Source organism: Podarcis erhardii (assembly GCF_964252035.2).
Source record: "Podarcis erhardii genome assembly, chromosome: 1".
NCBI classification, from domain to species: domain Eukaryota; kingdom Metazoa; phylum Chordata; class Lepidosauria; order Squamata; family Lacertidae; genus Podarcis; species Podarcis erhardii.
In genome coordinates, this window is record NC_138497.1 from 58,073,671 (window position 1) to 58,090,362 (window position 16,692).

The 16,692-nt window shown below is 40.6% G+C and overlaps 1 protein-coding gene across 1 annotated transcript in view; it reads right to left on the minus strand.

Moving 5' to 3' along the window:
* Positions 1-16,692, minus strand: part of EHF (ETS homologous factor) — a 52,569-nt gene that overhangs the window by 24,004 nt on the left and 11,873 nt on the right. Inside the window, exon 2 of the mRNA XM_081836162.1 lies at positions 1,335-1,434. Coding sequence (XP_081692288.1) covers positions 1,335-1,431 — 97 coding nt within the window. The 5' untranslated portion in view covers positions 1,432-1,434. The remainder of the gene's footprint in view (positions 1-1,334; positions 1,435-16,692) is intronic.

Consider the following 16,692-nt stretch of genomic DNA (forward strand, 5'->3'; position numbering starts at 1 on the left):
ATGGTCCCTTGGGCCAGTCACTGCCTCTTATCCTAACCTACTTCACAGGGTTGTTGTGGGGATTAAATAAAAAGAGGGAGAACCATGTATGTCACCTTGAGTTGCTTGGAGAAAAAGGTGGGATATAAATGCAATAAATAAATGGATTATTTAGAGTTAAGGAAAACGTTTTAAAAGTTAAATCTACATGGATTCACAGCCTGAATATATTTCTATATACAGAAATTAGGGGGATAGATAGATGATAGATGATAGATGATAGATGATAGATAGATAGATAGATAGAGATAGATAGATATAGATAGACAGATAGATAGATGATAGATAGATAGATAGATAGATATAGATGATAGATAGATAGATAGATAGATAGATAGATAGATAGATAGATAGATGATAGATAGATAGATAGATGATAGATAGATATCTCAAATAAACTTCATGAAAAAATGTATACCGTCAACAGCAGACTCAATGGAAACTGCTGTCTCCAATAAACACCTGAATATATTTCTACATACAGAAATTAGGGGCTTTTAGTCTAATTGCCTAGCATTTAATGACAGAAAGGCTTTAATGAGTCTGTCCTACATACGTGACCTATTTGAGAGCAAGTCTAGTGTAGATTTCAGTCCTGTGCCAAATGAAGAGGTTTATCTCACCCCAAATAACTTCTGGCCATAGGTGGCATCCTGAGTTTCAGTGCCAACAACCACCACTCAGTGTTAACTAAAACAGTCAGAATTGGAATGGAGAATTTCAAGTTGTAGAAATTATCTCTCCTGATGTCATGACTAGATTAGAATGTGGTGTTTATTGGGGAGCAGTATGCATCATGGCTGCTGTTGACAGTACACTCCTTTACAGGAAATTTATTATATTATATTATATTATATTATATTATATTATATTATATTATTATAATAGTTATTCTGTTCATTTACTCTGTTGTTTTTAATTGATGGATTTTTATCATTTACTTACTGTTTTTTGGTTTTTAATTTCTAAGCCACTTTGAGATTCTCGCCCCCCCCCAAAAAAAGTTGTGATATATAGAGTATAATCATCATCTTCCAAATAAATAGCAGGAATAAATAGTGTATAATAAATTACCATAGAATATAAATTGCATTGGTTACACTGCATTCCATTTTGGTAGCATGGAATTTTCTTGTTTTGTTTTTTTAAGGAATACAGTAGAACTGTAATGCAAACAATAATACTGCAGTAAAGTAGACTGGATAGTTCCCCCCCCCCCAAGTGGAATAAGGGCAAGATAAAGGTTTACAACTCCCAAGTCGATTCACAGATCACCACGGGTGAATTCTTCCTACCATGACATGTGGGGTATCCATCTGTCCAGGATGGCTGCTCGTGGAGAAGACTTGTGACTGAATTAAGACTCATTCTGCCAGTTCCTTCTAAAATCATGATCTGCAAATGAACCAAAAAGCAGACTTAGCTCAAACTTCTTGCTCCACAAATACCAAGAATATCCCATCAAAAGCAAACAATGGTAAATGCCACAGCCCAGGTTAGGAACAAGTTGCCACAACCCCTTTCTAGCTGAAATAAAACTTCCTACTGGCAAAACATTACTGTGCCTGATTTTCATATGCATGAATCAAGTTTCTACAGCCACCCATCCATAAAAGAGTAAGCTGTAATAAGGAAGGAAGCAGAATTAAACAAAAAAACAAGACAGCAACCTACCTTTACTTACGGTACTCCCATTTGAAAGACATTAAGGGGAAGAAAGAAAGAAAGAAAGAAAGAAAGAAAGAAAGAAAGAAAGAAAGCTGAATTTCCTCCCCGATCTTTCTTTGAGTAGTAAAATGTATTTAGTGTTATTTGACGCTCCAAAACCTGAGTTTAAAAGCTTTATATACTATACTAAAACCATATTTTTCCTCAAATAAAGCACATGCTCCCTAAATTTGGATTGCTCCCTCAATTTGTGCAATAATTTCTTGATAACATTAAACATTAAAACATTGGAATAAAGGACCATAAATACAGTAAGTTCTGAACAGCTGTGCACTCTTTTAAAAAAGTGTTTTAAAACTTATTTTCAGTCATATATGCAGACATCTGGAATAAACAACATTTATATTATGTCAACATAAAATGCAGGCTAAATATTAACCTTGATTAACAAATAACCAACTAGACAGAAAGTTGGACCAAAAATAAGCAGAAAGACAATGTAAGAAAGTGTTCTAAATGTTATCAAAATGTTTTACCTTGCTATGCTTAATAAACACTATTTGCTCTCAGACTGCTAACACACACAAAACAGAAATGCAATGTTGTATATTTAGAGAGACATTTGATGTCAAGTATTATGAGACTTTTTAAAAACGGAAAAGCCTGATTTAACAATGATGTGTGTGCATCTTCTCAATCCCAGACTCTAGGAAATACTTCAAAGATTTTTTGCATAAAAGGCATGCTTTTCATGGATACAACCCTGTGAATTATACTATAATCTATGAAAAACCTTCAGGCTTAACAACAGCTCCATAACATATGAATTAGAAAAGCACTGGGAGCCACATGGCACCAACCAACACTGCCAAATTCTTCTGCCAGAGTCTCATGGGAATACTAAATGCAATCATTCACTGGATCAGTCTAACAATACAGTATTTCCAAATGACATTGAAATAGATCTTAAGGCTTACACCATTGATTCATATGAACTGTTAAACCAGCATTTGTTTCCCAAGTTTCCTTCAGGGAATCTAGAGATGGTTCTAAACAAGCTTTCAATGCTTTATAGAATTACTGGTCTCTTTCTTAAAATTTGTACATGCAAGAAATAAGTAAAATAACCAAGCAAGTATTAGAAACTACCCCAGAACTGACCTTACTAAACACCTTCCAAGACATTAATGCCCACTTACACCACAAAGAACTCTTAACCCACCTACTTTCAGCAGCCAGAAGCATCATAGCCTGACACTGGAGAGAACTGTCAGGAGTAAGCAGGGACCAATGGTACCAAATAGTATGGGAAACAGCCCTGCTAGAAAAATTAACCAATAAGCTGAAACTGACACAGGGACAAATAGAAGAATACACCTTCACCCCGGTATGGCTCCCCTTTATCACATACACAGCCCAACAAGACAACGACAAAAATCCACCAACAGCATACAAATCAATATGGCTAACCTGATCCAAAACACCCACCCACCCCACTCATACATGAAAAGAAAGACCACCACAACCAACCACAAATGAATAACAACACCCTAGGCCAACCCCAACCTCTCTCACCACCAAAGGAACACAAGCGAACAGCAAAGAACCTGCACAAGCAACGCTGACACCAAACCCTGCATATAGTAAGTAAAATAGAAACTTCTAGCTGGCTTGGCCATGTCCACCGAATGGAAAATGGCAGGATCCCCAAGGATGTGTGCTCTATGAGAAGCTGGCTTTGGGCACCAGGCACTCTGTGTGGGAATCCCTTGCAGACGACCACAGTGCCTGGAGACATACAGGTTGTGAATCCATAGCAGTGACCAGAGGAGGAATGGCTGCTGGGTGGAGTGCAGAGGAAGAAACGCCATGGTGTATCTGCAGCAGGACAACAGGACACCTTCAACTAACCCAGCTGCAACCAAAAAAGTCTCTCCTGAATTGGTCTCTACAGCCACAGCAGGCACTTTAACTCTCTAACAGATTAACCTCACCCCCCCCCAAAGGCACACTCCCTCACTGAGTCCTGAGATAGATGGATGCCCATATCCCATGAAGACCTGTCATAAAATTTTCTACTTTTTAAGAAGCATTTCTATTAGCCACAATATTTCATTCAGCGTCTTAGACTACAACAATGCCCCTTAGCATTGTGCTAACCTATATTCCTATGAATAATCAATTACCAGGCAACATTCGATACCTTGTTGTTAACATATGAAGACATCAACAACTCAGAACCAGGTTACCCAAAATACCACTTTCCTCTGTACAGACCTGTAAGATCACTTAGATCATCTGGTGAAAATCTATTTGTGGTAGCGCACCCTACAGAATATTATAGGCTGGGGACCTGAAAACAGGCATTTCCTGCTGTTGCCCTTGTTTTGTGGAATAGCCTTCCCTCTGGCATACTCAAAGCAGCAAAAATCAGTTGCTTTAGATGTCTTGCAAAGACTTATCTTTTCGTCCAGGCTTTCCTTGATCCATAAGATTGGACCCTGATTTTTGTCTATTAATCCCCTTAATCTGCCTTATTTGCATTTATGTTTTTATACTGATTTATTGACTGTAGGCAGTATCTTTGTTTTTCATGGACATTGTTTTTGTATTGTACATAGTGTACACACTTAGAGATTTTAAGATTATGAAGCAGTTTAGAAATGCATTGAAATAAATAAGTAATCCATAAGAAACACGAATATATTTCTCAGGCAATACACACACACATCAGTCGGACAGAAATTTCAGAATTCATAGGCTTAAGACTATTTATCGTATTTTTCGTCCTATAGGGCGCACCGGCCCATAGGACGCACCTCGGTTTTTTGGGGGGGAAATGAATTTTAAAAAATTATTTCCCCTCCCCAGCCCAAAGCACGGGGCACCCTCCGGAGGGCTAAGCGTGCTTCGGGCTGCAGGCTGCCGCCCCAAGCCTCTCGCGCCCGGCAGGACCTCCTGCTGGGCGCGCAAGGCTTACGGACACTTGCCCGAAGCACGGGGAGCCCTCCGGAGGGCTCCCCGTGCTTCGGGCGGCAGGCTGCCGCCCGAAGCGTCGCGCGCCCGACGAGAGGTCCCGCCGGGCGCGCAAGGCTTGCGGACACTCACCAGGGCTGCAGGCTGCTGCCCACAAGCCTTGTGAGCCCGCGGGAACTCCCGCCGGGCTTGCAAGGCTTGCGGATAGCTTCCTGAAGCCTGGAGAGCGAGAGGGGTCAGTGTGCACCGATGCCTCTCGCTCTCCAGGCTTCAGCGAAAGCCTGCATTCGCCCCATAGGACACACACACATTTCCCCTTCATTTTTGGAGGGGGAAAAGTGCGTCCTATGGGGCGAAAAATACGGTACATTTACCCAGAAATCCTGATCTGCTGAATGTTCTCTCTAAGGAAACACACCTGGCACTACCACCATCATTCTAGGCACAAGGCTAAGACCTTTTCTTTCCTCAGGTAGTGAAGATGGTGGTTCTCATCTTTTATTAGAGTGGGTAAGACCTGTGATTATTATGTTATTGGAGGAGCATTTTAGATAGTCTGGGCTGGATTCAACTAACCTGGTGCACTAGTGCAAATCAGTGCAAAGACTTATGTGGCATACTAGTGCAACGGGGTTTTCCTCCTCTCCTTCCACCCTGTGTGCTATCTATTACTCCCACAGGACAACCACCAGAACAGCATGCAGGGGAAGAGAGGGGAATTCATTCTGTTTGGCACTGACAGAACAGTCCAATTACAGCCACACTGAGTTCCACCCTTTGCATTATAGATTGTTTTCCATTTTCTGTTTCATTGTTTATATATGTTTAATTTACCCTGTTAACAAATGATGACAATGATGATGACAGATGGTACATTTGAAATCAATTACTCCTCTTTTGATTAGTGGCAATTTGGATCGTCTTGCTAAATCAGGACATGTGTAATACCAAAACACTGGGAATGTTATGTGGGGAACAATACCATCACAGTGCGGGGAGTGTACAAGGTTGACTCGTTCAACAACAGTAGTTTAGCTGTGATGGCCAAACTGTTCTGATTTGGGTGCTTGCACCACCAATTCCTGGTTTTAGAATAGAGATATTTGTGGGCTACCAATACTCTACTTTATGTTCCAACTTTGAAAGGTGTGTAGGCCAAGTGGATTATATCACCCTTGTGCAGGAATTTTAGCCATTTGCTGGTTTACATGCCACACTTTGAAAACTGTAGTCAGAATAACCTTTAGGGACTTGGGCAATGCTGAACAACTGATCACCCTACCAAAATAACCCCAGCAGATGAAGATACAACAGAGGGAGAAATTCAGTGTTCCATCACCACAAGCATTTCTGCTTGCCAAACACAGCAATCTCCCCTCTCCTTCCTTCATGCTGTTCTGGGGTTCTCCCAAACTCTCAGAGCAATTTTGTGTGTCGGGGCAGGGGAAGCCCTGTTGCACTAGTGGGAGTCCTTGCACTGGCTTCCACAAGCACGTTGGCTTAGTTGAATTAATAAGGGCCTGGGTGAATGAAAATGTCTTAGCCTTACATGGTTTGGCAGCATTGCAGGCCTGGCAACCCCCACCATGGTCTGGCCTGGCCTTTGGTTGCTGGAGCTTCCCAGCCAGCTGAATATTCACCTCGCTGGCCAAGAATTGGACCCAAGCCTGCCTTCAGACTGGCCAATGGCAGGCAGACTTGAATGCAGGGCTTCGCTTGGGAACTGGCCTTCCCTCAGGTTCACTCCTAGAACATTCATGACAGCCTGTTTAAATTATGTAAATATATTTTTGATGCCCTTGTAGTATTTTATTTTATGTCACAGCCTGAAAATCTGGAATGGCTCGTGAACTCTAATTTGTTTTTGTAGGATTGAATATGTATTTCTTAATTAAGATATGCATATATGTGGCATTATGTTGACTGATCAACATATATGCATCATAAGATGATCTGTAATTTTAATTATTTATGTATGTTTTTCATCATAAATGAGCAATTGCTAATGAGGAAGCTCACTGAATTCAGATCCTAAATTGTAATATTTTGCTGAGAGCTGAGGAAGGATTGGCAATGCTTTTGGAGGAGATTACAGGTTGTATTGTATGCATTCTATCTGACAGGAGTTTGAGGCAATTACAAGATTGTTTTGTATTAGACTGAAGAATGAAGTATCCAAAAGAGGGAATGTTCCAATGTTGGGTAACCTCAATTATCCTCACATTGACTGGTCATGACAATGAGGTAAAATTTCTAGATTCTCTAAATGACTGCCCTAGAACATTTGGCAATTATTGCTAAAGATAAAATAACGAAGCACATAGGAGGATAAGCCTTGCTGAAGCAGAGCCAACATGTCTTCTGCCTATTTGAGTTCTCTGAGAGTGTCAACAAGCATATAAATAGAGGTGATCAGTTTAAATAGTGCACTTGGACTTTCAAAAAGCTTCTAATAATGTACCTCACCAGATTCTCCTGAGTAAGTTTAACAATCATAGACTAGGAAAAGAGATCCTCTTGTGGATCAGTAACGGAAAGTTCTCCTGATGGGGAGATGTAGAAAGTGAAGTCCCCCAAGGATGAGTATTTGGACTTGCACTTTTTCCTCCTGTTAATAATGCAAACAAGTGTAAAGTGATGCATGTTGGAGCAAAAACTCTTAATTTCACATATATGCCTGTGAGATTTGAACTGGCTACCAGGAGCGAGATCTTGAGGAAGATGTTTTCTTATGCTATTGGAGTGGTGCTGCCTTAATGCCTTAAACATTTGAGCAAGTAAATAAAATGATAAATTTTGCTTGGAGAAAGTACTGTCTATGTTCTGCAATACGACAATTGCGTTAGGCTTACAACTTACAATTACTGGGATTCGCTGGGGTTCAACTCAGCTTACTCAACTCTAACTTCCCACTTTTCCAGAGAAATAAATCGAGCAACTTTTTCCATCAAACTAGAGCGTTCAAAGAGGCCACTTTCTGCTGGCCCATCAGTATTGAAAACAGACAAATCCAATCTATTCAGCCACATGCTGCTGGGATTACAATAAAGAAAGTAAATACACTCCAAACTTCATATGCAATCCAACCTTAATAAATATAATCATATTAGAATATTTATTCATCAACAATGGATTCCAGAACAAAATGTAACTAGATCGTTCCCAGACTCACATGGGACCAAGATATAAAACACAAAGGGCATGATCCTTCCCCTGAGGCACAGCACCTGCATGTGGCTTAGTCATAGGGCACCACAGAGTCCTGCAACCCCGCCCACCAACTCTTGGCACATTTGAGCAAGCAGTGATGCATGAGACCATTGTGGCAGGTAGGAGCTCTGTGTGTACTTTGCCTTCCCATGCAGCCTCTCTTCTCCCATCCTGTGAGGCATCGTGGTGATAGCACAAGACACAACTGCAAAAAACAAAAACTCATTGCAAGGAGGGCACAAGTCATTGGCACCCAGCTCTATGGCCATGGTGAAGAAATGGAAGATGGATTGTAGTTGGCAAGAGATCGAAAGGTTATGAATTAATAAAAAGCAAATAGGGTTAGCGATGGTCAGAGAAGGAATGCGTGGAGAAATAAATGAACGCTGACTGTAGAACAGTAGGACAAAAGAGGGAGCTTGAAGCACAGAGTGCTCCGAGAATGAGTTTCAGTAGCAATCCAGAGAAGGGGTACAGAATATGAGCAGGTCCCTATCAATCCACATTACTGTTCTAAAATATAACACTTTGTTCCATATGAAAAGATTAGCATCTTTGATGGCAGCAGTAACTAACCTGCTGTTATTATTGCGAGAACCTTTTAAAAGCCCTTAAAGTTAAATGAAATGGATATAAAATCCAATGACTTGGATCCTGATTTCAGTCAGCAGACTTCCTGCCTCTCTCTCCCCACTCCAGTCACCCATGCCTTCCCAAAAGCCATTCCTGGTGGCTACTGTACCCTCCATAATGGCATGGGATACGGTGTAGTGGGCTGTAGAGGAAAGAGGGAATCAGCAAAAAATCAGGATAACCCTAACCTACTCATGCACTGCCTCCTTAGTTTATAATTACAGTGGTATCTCGGGTTAGATACGCTTCAGGTTATAGACTCCACTAACCCAGAAATAGTACCTCGGGTTAAGAACTTTGCTTCAGGATGAGAACAGAAATTGTGCTCCGGTGGCGTGGCAGCAGGAGGAGGCCCCATTAGCTAAAGTGGTACCTCAGGTTAAGAACAGTTTCAGGTTAAGAACAGACCTCCAGAAGAAATTAAGTACTTAACCCGAGGTACCACTATATAAGGAAAAAGACAAACAATCAGAAGCATTTCTTCAGGTAAAGCACAGATGGGCTGGCATTCATTCCAGTGGTTAGTAGCTGGTGGCCAATAGCTTAGATTACCTTTGAAAAGGATGACGCATGTATAGATGCGAGATTCATCATGAATTGCATTAAGTTTGGCCTGCTAAGTAAATACCTTCATTGATAATGATGCTGTAGGTAGCTATTTCCTGAATAAGCAAGCTTCTCTTCCTATCAGTCTTACATTTATATGAATCTACCCCAAAGCTGTCTCTACTTCATAACGCAGGTGAGCAAACATTCCTCTAGACTGGTTGGTTAGCCTAAAATATATGTAGAATGCTACTATTTCCTGTAAGTGTTCCAACATGACCAATGGTCAGGGGTGATGGGAGCTGTCATCCAACAACATCTGGATGACATCATACTCAGTACACTGGAATGTACATGTTCTGGATTGTACATAGTTGTTCATTTTGATTAAAATTCTTGTGGCGTAGGAAAACGTCAAAAGTATCTATTGTTTCCCCCATGTGGTTTCCCATTAATCCAATGGGCTCATTCCGTGGGAGGGTAAGTCTGAAGTGAAGTCTGAAGCTGTCCACAGCTATCTTTAGTTTAGATGTGCTTAGCACTTAGCTGTTATAAGTGCCAGCTCAAAAACACAGATTCCTGCTTGTGCAAGTCACCTACTCAAATGAGCATGGTAAGATAACCATACTCAGAAAAATCTTATGGCCAAACTAGACACTGTGCAATTGCACGAATGATTTTTAAAAGTTAAAAAGGTGCATGTGTGCTGAAAAACCATTAGTGGGGGGCTTCCATCCTTTGTCAAAGTTTTGGTCCAAATCCAGATTTCCCTCTCACATTGGGGGGGAAATCCCAGTAGTGGGAGTGGAAGGTTTCATTCCAGTTCAAATAGCGGCTGCTAGTCATGTAAATATTTATACATATTGGCATTTGGGTAGAATGAATATCTTCTTTGTCTTTGTTACGAATGTTCATGCTAGTTTTATATATTCTGGAAAGCATTCTCGTGATGAAGGAGAGCACTGTCTAGCTTAATAGCTTAAAAGGGCAACTCAAATGATCAAGGGCTGGAGGAAAGGTTACACCATTTGAGGCTTTTCGGCTCATGGGGGGGCTGGCGGCAAGACAGGACATGATAAAGGTGCATAACATTATGCACACTTCTTCTTTCTTTTCTTTTTTTAAGAATAATTTTTTATTAACCGACCAATCACATCAAATCAAACCAAATTACATAGCCGAATTTTAAATTTTTGTTGGGGGTACCCATATTTCAAGTTCCGAAGGGATCCAATCAACTTCTTGCTTCTTACTGCTGTTTTAATGTCCACAAATCTAACCATATGATGTTCACAGTACTATCCAGTCCTTTCTTATTGTTTTTCCACATCTCTTGTTGTTATTTTCATATATTTTTCCTTTCTCTTTGTGACCTCTGATAGTCTCTGCAAGCTGGTTAGAACAGTTTGTAATCCTGCGTGGATATTTTTTTTAAATCCAGTAGCCATATCCAGACGTTTTCCATATAACATCACTTCCATACATCAAAACAGTCTTAGCGTCATTAATCTTCACCAATCTGCCTCCTTTCTCAAAACCTCTGAGGAGATTCACTAGGAATGCAGTCTGAAAACAAGTCCGTTCTTCCTCCTGGCTATAAATCCTTTGGCAAGATGGCGACTCCGAATTAATTGCTGCGCCATTCCCTAAAGCTCTTATTGCTTCTCGGTCTCCATAAAGCATACTTTGGGTTAAAGTTTATCTCCACACAGACCTTAATCATCCTGCTTGGGTCAGTTCAACCGACGGTTCTTTTTTTTTTTTTTTGAATAATATTTATTGAATTTTCCAGTAAAACATACCAATACAAAACAATTACAATAAAGACAAACACAAACAAAAAACAACAAGTATAATTCCAAAAATTATTTTCTCAACCTAATTTCCCCGACTTCCTCATACCTCACCGTTTTGTATTCTAATTTCATTATCCTGTCAGCAACTCCATTCCCTTATTTCCCAAAAATTTTTAACAAATTCCATTCCTTTTCATACTCTAATATCTCTGAAAACCACCATATTTTTAAATCCACGTCAGTCTAACATTCCTTAATCTTATAGTATTTATTAAGATAGTCCTTAAATTTCTTCCAATCTTCTTCCACTGTCTCTTTCTCCTGGTCTCGGATTCTGCCCGTCATCTCTGCAAGTCCCATATAATCTGTCATCTTCATCTGCCATTCTTCCAGGGTTGGTAAGTCTGATGTCTTCCAATACTTTGCAGTGAGAATCCTTGCTGCTGTTGTAGCATATAAAAACAAAGTTCTATCCTTCTTTAACACCACATGACTAACCATGCCCAGGAGGAAGGCCTCTGGTTTCTTCAGGAAAGTGTATTTAAACATCTTCTTCATTTCGTTATATATCATTTCCCAGAAAGCCTTAATCCTTGGGCATGTCCACCAGAGGTGAAAGAATGAACCTTCATTCTCTTTGCATTTCCAACATTTGTTACCTGACAAGTGGTTAATTTTTGCAAGCTTGACTGGGGTCATGTACCACCTATATATCATTTTCATAATATTTTCTATCAAGGCATTACACGCCGTGAATTTCATGCCGGTGGTCCACAACCTTTCCCAGTCAGCGAACATAATATTGTGACCAATATCTTGTGCCCACTTGATCATAGCTGATTTAACAGTTTCATCCTGTGTATTCCATTTCAGCAGCAAGTTATACATTTTTGATAAGTTCTTAGTATTGGATTCTAACAATTCTGTTTCCAATTTAGATTTCTCCACCTGGAAACCAATTTTCTTATCCATCTTGTAAACCTCCATTATTTGATAATAGTGAAGCCAATCTCTAACTTTGTCCTTTAGTTTCTCAAAACTCTTCAATTTAAAGTTACTACCCTCCTGTTCTAAAATTTCCCAATATTTCGGCCATGTGGACTCCATATTAAGTCTTTTCACAGCTTTTGCCTCCATTGATGAAAGCCACCTTGGAGTTTTGTTCTCCAGTAGGTCTTTATATCTAATCCACACATTGTACAATGCTTTCCTGACAATATGACTTTTAAAGCCTTTATGAATCTTCACTTTGTCATACCACAAATATGCATGCCACCCAAAAGAGTTGTTAAAACCTTCCAAATCTAAAATGTCTGTGTTTTTAAGAAGCAGCCAATCCTTCAACCAGCAGAAAGCTGCTGATTCATAATAAAGTTTCAAATCTGGCAGGGCAAATCCCCCCCTTTCCTTTGCGTCAGTTAAAATCTTAAATTTTATTCTGGGCTTTTTGCCCTGCCAGATAAATTTAGAAATGTCTCGCTGCCATCCCTTGAAACACTCCATCTTGTCAACAATTTGCAATGTTTGAAACAAAAATAACATTCTAGGCAATACATTCATCTTAATTGCTGCTATTCGGCCAGACAAAGAAAGTTTCAAGTTAGCCCAAATTTCTAAATCTTTTTTCACTTGGTTCCAACATTTCTCATAGTTGTCTTTAAACAAGTTCACATTTTTAGCTGTCATATTAATCCCCAGATACTTTACGCTCTTAACCACAGTTAGACCTGTTTCATCCTGAAACTTTTCCTTCTCTCTTACTGTTAGATTTTTCTCTAATACCTTAGTTTTTAATTTATTTAATTTAAATCCTGCCACTTGACCAAACTCTTGAATTAATTCTAGAACCCTTTTCGTACTAGATTCCGGCTCTTGCAATGTAAGTACCAAATCATCTGCAAAAGCTCTCAATTTATATTGTCTCGCTCCGACCTGAACCCCTTTAACCAGCTGGTCTAGTTCAACCGGCGGTTCTAATGAGGAGGGGTTCTTGTAAATCACATAGAAGGAAACTAAAAAAGGTCCCCCCCATTCAGCCCCATTGTCAACATACCCCACCTTTGGTGTATCTTCATCGTAAAATATTCCTGTTTCTCAAGCCCGTCATCTTCTTTCGCAGAGGTCACTTAAATTAGACTTCACTCCCCTTCTTCACTTGAAATATGTGCATTTGCTTCTTTTGTAATTAGTTATTCCAAATTGTTGCAACTAGTGCACGATCAGAGACAGGGTCCAGGAGAGCCAAGGTCCCCACGGGGGCATTCTGCCTAGGGCCCTCACCACCTTCTTTTGAATTAGGAGGTGATTTATGGGCACAGCAGGCAAGGGCAGTGTTCCCCATTTCCTTGGGGCAACAAAGGAGGCTGCCTACTCCCATAACAGCCTCTTAATTACCCCGTGTGGGTCGGAGAGATGGTATTGTCGGACATCTTCCAATGCGCCCCCTAGTGGCCCCCCTTCTTCTTTCATATTATTAGCACCCAGTCTTAACCAACAAAACTTAATGAGGAAAACTTAAGGACCGACAAAAGGAATTACTTCATGCAATGCCTAGTTTAATTATGAAATTTGCTGCCACAAATTGTAGTAATGGCCACCAGCTTGGTTAAGTTTAAAAGGAGGTTAGACAAAATCATGGAGGATAAGACTGACGATAGGTTGTATTCAATGGTGGTTTTCCTGAGCAAAGAAAGGGCATCTGGTTTTGATTGATCTCACCTACCCAGTGGCAGCTTCTGTGTGTCCTACCCCCAAGAGCTTCTCCCGTGAGTTAGAGAACCCTCTGGAACAGCAAGGAATATGGCACAGAGAAGTGCATTTGGCAAATATAGGGTGCCTTGCCTTAAGCATTTCCACAAGCACAAATTCACCACGAGATATGGGATGGGTGAAGATGTCTGTTTTGCTTTCTTTCTGTTTCCCAGTCTTAAGTTCGGTTTTCAACACATCAGTTTGCAATATTTTTTTGGGCGGGGGGGAAGTAATCAGCATTTTAGTGCAAATTTCTCCCAACATACACAATTTTTAATGCAATTTTCGAATTTTATTTTCACTGCCGTATACATTTATATGCACACTTTAAACTAGCATATGCATTTCTTGAGTTGCAGTGAAAAATGGGGACAATGGCAAAGTTTGAAGGAGTGTGTTTCAGTTTGCATATGGTTTCACAAAGTGCAAATTTGGCAACTTCGCATTTAGATGGGAACTGAATCCAGTTTCTCCCCCACCTCTACACCAGATACGATCCAAAGTATACTAATTGTGATGGCTATATGTCACCTGCAGGATCAGAGGCAGGGAAGCGATTGTGGGAGAGTGCTGGTGCACTCGTTCCCTACATTTGGGCACAGAGGTCCAGTGTGGTGCAGCAGGGCTCTTGTTATGTTCTTGTGCTTGCAAATGCAGCATGCTCCTTTTAAAGCAAATAGTCTGGCATTCCAGAAGCAGACTTCAATACAATGCCTTATTCTAGGGGGTGTTGACTTAAAGAGTGTGCTGGCTAGATGTTTGCTCATTTTCTATAAATATTATTTAAGATCAAGAAAGCAATATAAGATTTTGCTGCTGCGGTTCCAACACAACATATAAAAAGAAATTGAGGGCAGCTTGACATGTGCAGTTTCGGGCAGTGTCAAGTCAGTGCACGCATAAAGGCATCAGCCATCGCTATCTTTCTTAATATGTCTCCAGATCCCATATACGGTAAGTAGAAATCAAACCAGCACCTTCAAGAAATGTGCTGTTAAAAATGACTGCAGTTAAGCCCCTTTGCACATGCACTTGTCTGAGTGGTAAGCAGAATGCCACCCTGAAGAAACAAAACCTTAAAATGATAGATTGGGTGACCCAAAAGACATTGGCCAAGCCTGAGTTCTATTGAAATCAATGGGACTTAAGTTAGTTATGGCCAGCTTGTCCCACTGATTTCAGTGGGATTAAAGTGTGAATAAAATTTTGTTGTTATTTATTAAATTTGTATACTGCCCCTCATCCAAAGATTACAGTGTGCTTCACAACATAAAAACACAAAGTGAGAATACAAAATACATAATAAAAACAAAACAAAACCAGTAATAAAGGTAAAGGACCCCTGACAGTTAAATCCAGTTGCAGATGACTCTGGGGTTCTGGCGCTCATCTCGCTTTACAGGCCGAGGGAGCCGGCATTTGTCCGCAGTTTTTTTTGGGTCATGTGGCCAGCATGACTAAGCCGCTTCTGGCGCAACAGAACACTGAAACCAGAGCAGTGCACGGAAATGCCGATTACCTTCCCACCTATTTATCTACTTGCACTTTTTGGCATGCTTTTGAACTGCTAGGTTGGCAGGAGCTGGGACAGAGCAACGGGAGCTCACCCTGTCGCGGGGATTTGAACCGCCAACTTCTGATCGGCAAGCCCAAGAGGCTCAGTGGTTTAGACCACAGTGCCACCCGTGTCCCAAAACCAATAATACCCCCTCCCAAAAGCACATTTAAAGGGCATAGAAAGTTAATCAGCTGAAGCCAAAGACCTAGTTAAAAGGAAATGTTTTCGCCTGGCTTGAGGGAAATCTCCCTGGGGAGAGAATTTCACAAACGGGGAGCCACCCCAGAAAAGGTCCATTCTCGTGTTGCCATCCTTCTGACCTCTCATGGAGCAGGCACACAAGTAAAGTTCCTCTGGCTCCAACCGCACATGTGTCAAACCAGTGGTGCTCACAACAACAGCGTAAGGAAAAGGTATTTATGCTCATCAGCTCAAGGAAGAAGCCTCTCCCCACCCCCTCCCAATGTTTCTCCTCCAACACTGCTGCAGAAAATAGCTCTCACAGTTCTTGCTTTAAATTAGACTAGATTCAATACAATGGAGCATTTATATGTCAAAAGAGTGGAAACGGGTTGTCAAGGTAAAATTCACCGTAAACAGAGACGTTAATTCAGTTGTTGGCATGGCTCTCTGTTATCTTCTCAGTGCCTTCCAAAGGGTATTAACCCTACCTTTTGGCAGCATGGTTATTTATTATACTATATTATTTTTTGCACCTGCTGCTTAGCCCTGATAACAGCTCACACCATGTTTTGATTTGCTGGGCTATTTGAAAAACAAAAGCAAAAAAAGGCCTCAGCAACCTGAGCTGGTTTGATGAGAGCACTTTTCCACAGAGTTTTCCTAAGTATATGGCTTTCTACTGTAATTGTGAATATCCCATGGTTTCCAACATTGGAGGAGGAGCAGTCTCCCAAGATGAGATGTGACATTGTCCTTTTCCATTAACCAGAACCTGAGCAGCACACAGCAAATGCCCAGCTATAAGCAAGTGTGCAAATTGTGAAGGAAGTGTGAGCAAGCTTTCCCCTCATTCACTCCATATCCTTTGCTCTATTACCCTTAAATGACAATACCATGAGCAAATGCATTAAATGGAAGTGATGAAAGGGGAAGTCATTGTGGAACAAATGACTTCTCAAGCTCTCTGTAATACAGGATCATGGTACAATAGGTATATGCAAATCATGGTTAAGGAAAAGAAAACAGTCCAACCAGCCAGCCATCAAAAGGTTTTTCTAGGGATCTCTATGTAGGTAGCAGCAAGTACTGAAAAACAAAGCAATGTAAAACATGGAACTAAAATTGTTTCATGTCGAGGTCAATGGTTGGAACTATCATTTATGATTACCCAAAATTGTGGGTAATGCAAAAATAACACTAATAATAAATGCAAAGATACAACTGCTCTAGTTGTCTTTGCATTTATTATTAGTATTATTTTTGCATTTATTTTTGCATTTATACCCCACCTTCCCTTCAAGGAATTCAAGGTCGTGCACACATTTCCTCTCC